This window comes from Leopardus geoffroyi, chromosome C2, assembly GCF_018350155.1.
Source record: "Leopardus geoffroyi isolate Oge1 chromosome C2, O.geoffroyi_Oge1_pat1.0, whole genome shotgun sequence".
Lineage (NCBI taxonomy): Eukaryota > Metazoa > Chordata > Mammalia > Carnivora > Felidae > Leopardus > Leopardus geoffroyi.
The window spans coordinates 14675573-14678564 of NC_059333.1; the positions used below are offsets into that span (position 1 = coordinate 14675573).

The 2992-nt window shown below is 39.3% G+C and overlaps 1 protein-coding gene across 1 annotated transcript; it reads right to left on the reverse strand.

Annotated features, from left to right (window-relative positions):
* Positions 1–1413: 1413 nt before the first annotated feature.
* Positions 1414–2245, reverse strand: LOC123576030 (keratin-associated protein 15-1). The gene has a single exon (XM_045437064.1). The coding sequence runs from the start codon at positions 2171–2173 to the stop codon at positions 1721–1723; it is 453 nt and encodes a 150-aa protein (XP_045293020.1). The 5' UTR covers positions 2174–2245; the 3' UTR covers positions 1414–1720.
* Positions 2246–2992: the final 747 nt, after the last annotated feature.

Genomic DNA, 2992 nt, shown 5'->3' on the forward strand with positions numbered 1-2992 from the left:
AAAAACTATGAACATAATTTTATAAACTGAGAGGAAGATTCTTTATAAGTAAAATTTCAATTTACTCTTGCTTAAAGTCTTGGGCACGAATTTAAACTATATATTTTAGGAGATAGGTACTGTCAGCCCATATTTTCAAGAAAATGGAGACCATGGTAGTTAATTTTGTTTAATGTTTATTATTATTATTATTATTTTGAGAGTGGGGGAGGGGCAGTGAAAGAGGAGAGAGAGGATCCCAAGCAGACTCCATGCTGTCAGCACAGAGCCTGACTTGGGACTCCATCTCACGAACTGTGAGATCATGACCTGAGCTGAAATCAAGAGTCGGATGCTTAACTGAGCCAGCTAGGCGCCCCACCAATAAATCCCTTTTAGGGCAAACCCTATTTGGCATCTATTTATCAAAGGACTACAACTAACACATTGGATCAGCAACCAGGTTTGTTTATTTATTTATTTTTAATTTTTTAATGTTAATTTTTGCTTTTGAGAGAGAGATAGAGCATGAGCCAGGTAGGGGCAGAGAGAGAAGAAGACACAGAATCTGAAGCATGCTCTAGGCTCTGAACTGTGAGATCATGACCTGAGCCAAAGTCAGACGCTTAACTGACTAACCACCCAGACATCCCAAGATTTGTTTATTTTTTTTATATGAAGTGGTAACTTACTCTTTGGATTGTCAGTAATGAGTTTTGTGTGATTTACTCACGTTTTTTGAAATTGTTTTTGTTTTATTACTATTGAAACTTAAATTTTTTTGTCTCCATTACTGCACTTGCTACATGATGGTGAGTTAGAATTGTACGTGTGTGAACTTCATGAAGGCAGGGAATTTAGGCCTTTGTTCAGAACAATGTCTTGTCTATAATCAGAAATCAACAAATATTTTTTCAACGAATGCCTAACTAAAATAATTCTCTAAAGCAATCAGATGAACAAATCCACCTACCAGGGGAAATAAACCTTTTAACATGCAATATATGACATGTATTTGAATTGTGCCTTAAATTTCTTGTTTCCTATTGAGTAACTTATGTCATATGAAACAGATAATACAAAACAAAACAAAAAGATGCTTTCCTAATGAAGACAGTCAAAGGTGTGGGATGCATTCAATACATGTACCATATGAATAAAAAAAATGGAATGCCATAATTCATGGTAGAAAAAAAGTTTATTTTAAATGCCAATTCTAGGGATGCCTGGGTGGCTCAGTCGGTTGGGCGGCTGACTTCGGCTCGGGTCGTGATCTCTTGGTCCATGAGTCTGTGAGTTTGAGTCCCGCGTCGGGCTCTGTGCTGACAGCTCAGAGCCTGAGCCTGCTTCGAGCTCTGTGTCATCCTCTCTCTCTGTACCTCCTCCGCTCACATTCTCTCTCTCTCTCTCTCTCTCAAAAATAAACGTTAAAAATTGTTTAAATGCCAATTCTATTTGAAATTTAAGTGAAAGAATTCTAAGATAACAATAAGAGAAAAATCTTAGAAAGAAAGTAACAGAAGGGATTCTGGGCATTGACATAAGAATGAAATTTCAACATATATCTCATATGTCTGATTTAGAAAAAAAGGTCACTTTGTCCACAGTGAATCACACACTTCTGGGAGGACTGTGACGGCAAGTCCTGCTGAAGGAGATGGTCAGTGATTGCAGATATTGGACAAGCTGCATGTTAACATTTCATAAGGTACAGACATAACCATGAGATAATGGGGGATATTCAGTAAGCTGACCTAAAAAAGCGAGAGCTAAAAGCTGGTTGGTTACAAGTCGACTGGCAACTCCTGGAAGAAAAATAAGTTGGATGACAGAAGCTGGACCCACAGCCCAGAGATTGGAAACCAGTGCTCCCATAACCAAAAGACCCAAGGCCAATGTTTCCACATCCCAGAGATCCAGTGTAATTTGTTTGGCAGGGTCCGAAGAAGATGGAATTCTTTGGACGGAAGCAGGATGTCTGGTAGGATCTGGCCCCAGTACAGGATGTCCAGCAGCTGGTGGGCTCACAGTAGGTCTCTTGGCAGCCACCAAAGAGAGAGGAGCCCAGCTGGCAGGTGCTGGGAGAGTAGACTGCATTGCTGGGGTAGAAAGAGTCATAGGTGGAAACGGGGTGCCCCAGGTAACCTCCAAGAGAGCTGGAGGAGAAGCTTCCAGAACTGCGGTTGTAGTGCATGTTGGGAGTTCTGAGTTCAGCTGAGTTGCAGAGAGGTTTGGTGAGTGTGACTGTTACCTTCTACTGGAACCTTATTATATAGCCTAGCAATGGGGTAGTAGCATGTGCCCTTTTTAATAAGAATGCTTAATTAGGCTCCAGTCAAAATGAAATCCATTAACCATCAAAGCCCTTTTTTATGAACACAGACTTTTAAATGAAAGAATCTCATTAGTTTTTCAAAGCGATTGTTCATGAGGTAAAAATGTCACCTCTCATTCACCTGGCTTGGGTAGATGAATGTAATTGTATGGTAAGTGTCCCTTTAAGATTGGTGTTTTATTCATCTACCCCTCAAGATATTGTATCGAATGGGTAACACAGTGAGAAATTTGCCATGTTTAAAGTTCTCAAAAAAGTGCTTTGTAGGCTGGAGGGGATATTTATTTTGTTCCAAGTTGAGGAACCCAATTGAGAATAACAACAACAAAAAAATCCATACTCTCTGTTTCTTCTCCCAAATCTTGTGGCCCTTATAGAAGAAATAAACCCCTATGCACTCCTAATTGATGGAAAAGCTAAATGAATATCCTACACATTTGGATTTTGGTTTTCCTACAACACAAGTGCCCAAGCTGCTTTTGTGTGTATAAGTATTTGATTTAAAAATAGAGGGTCTAATATCTGCAGGAGTACTTTGAAGATTACATTGTAAAAATACTGAAGTCGGGGAATCCTTGCCCTGAAGTTGACTTGCTTCCTGTTAGAGTCACCGATAAATTGTCAAAAACTCTTCATCCCTATAAAGTTTAAGTAATTTTTTGGTGGTGTTGATGTGAT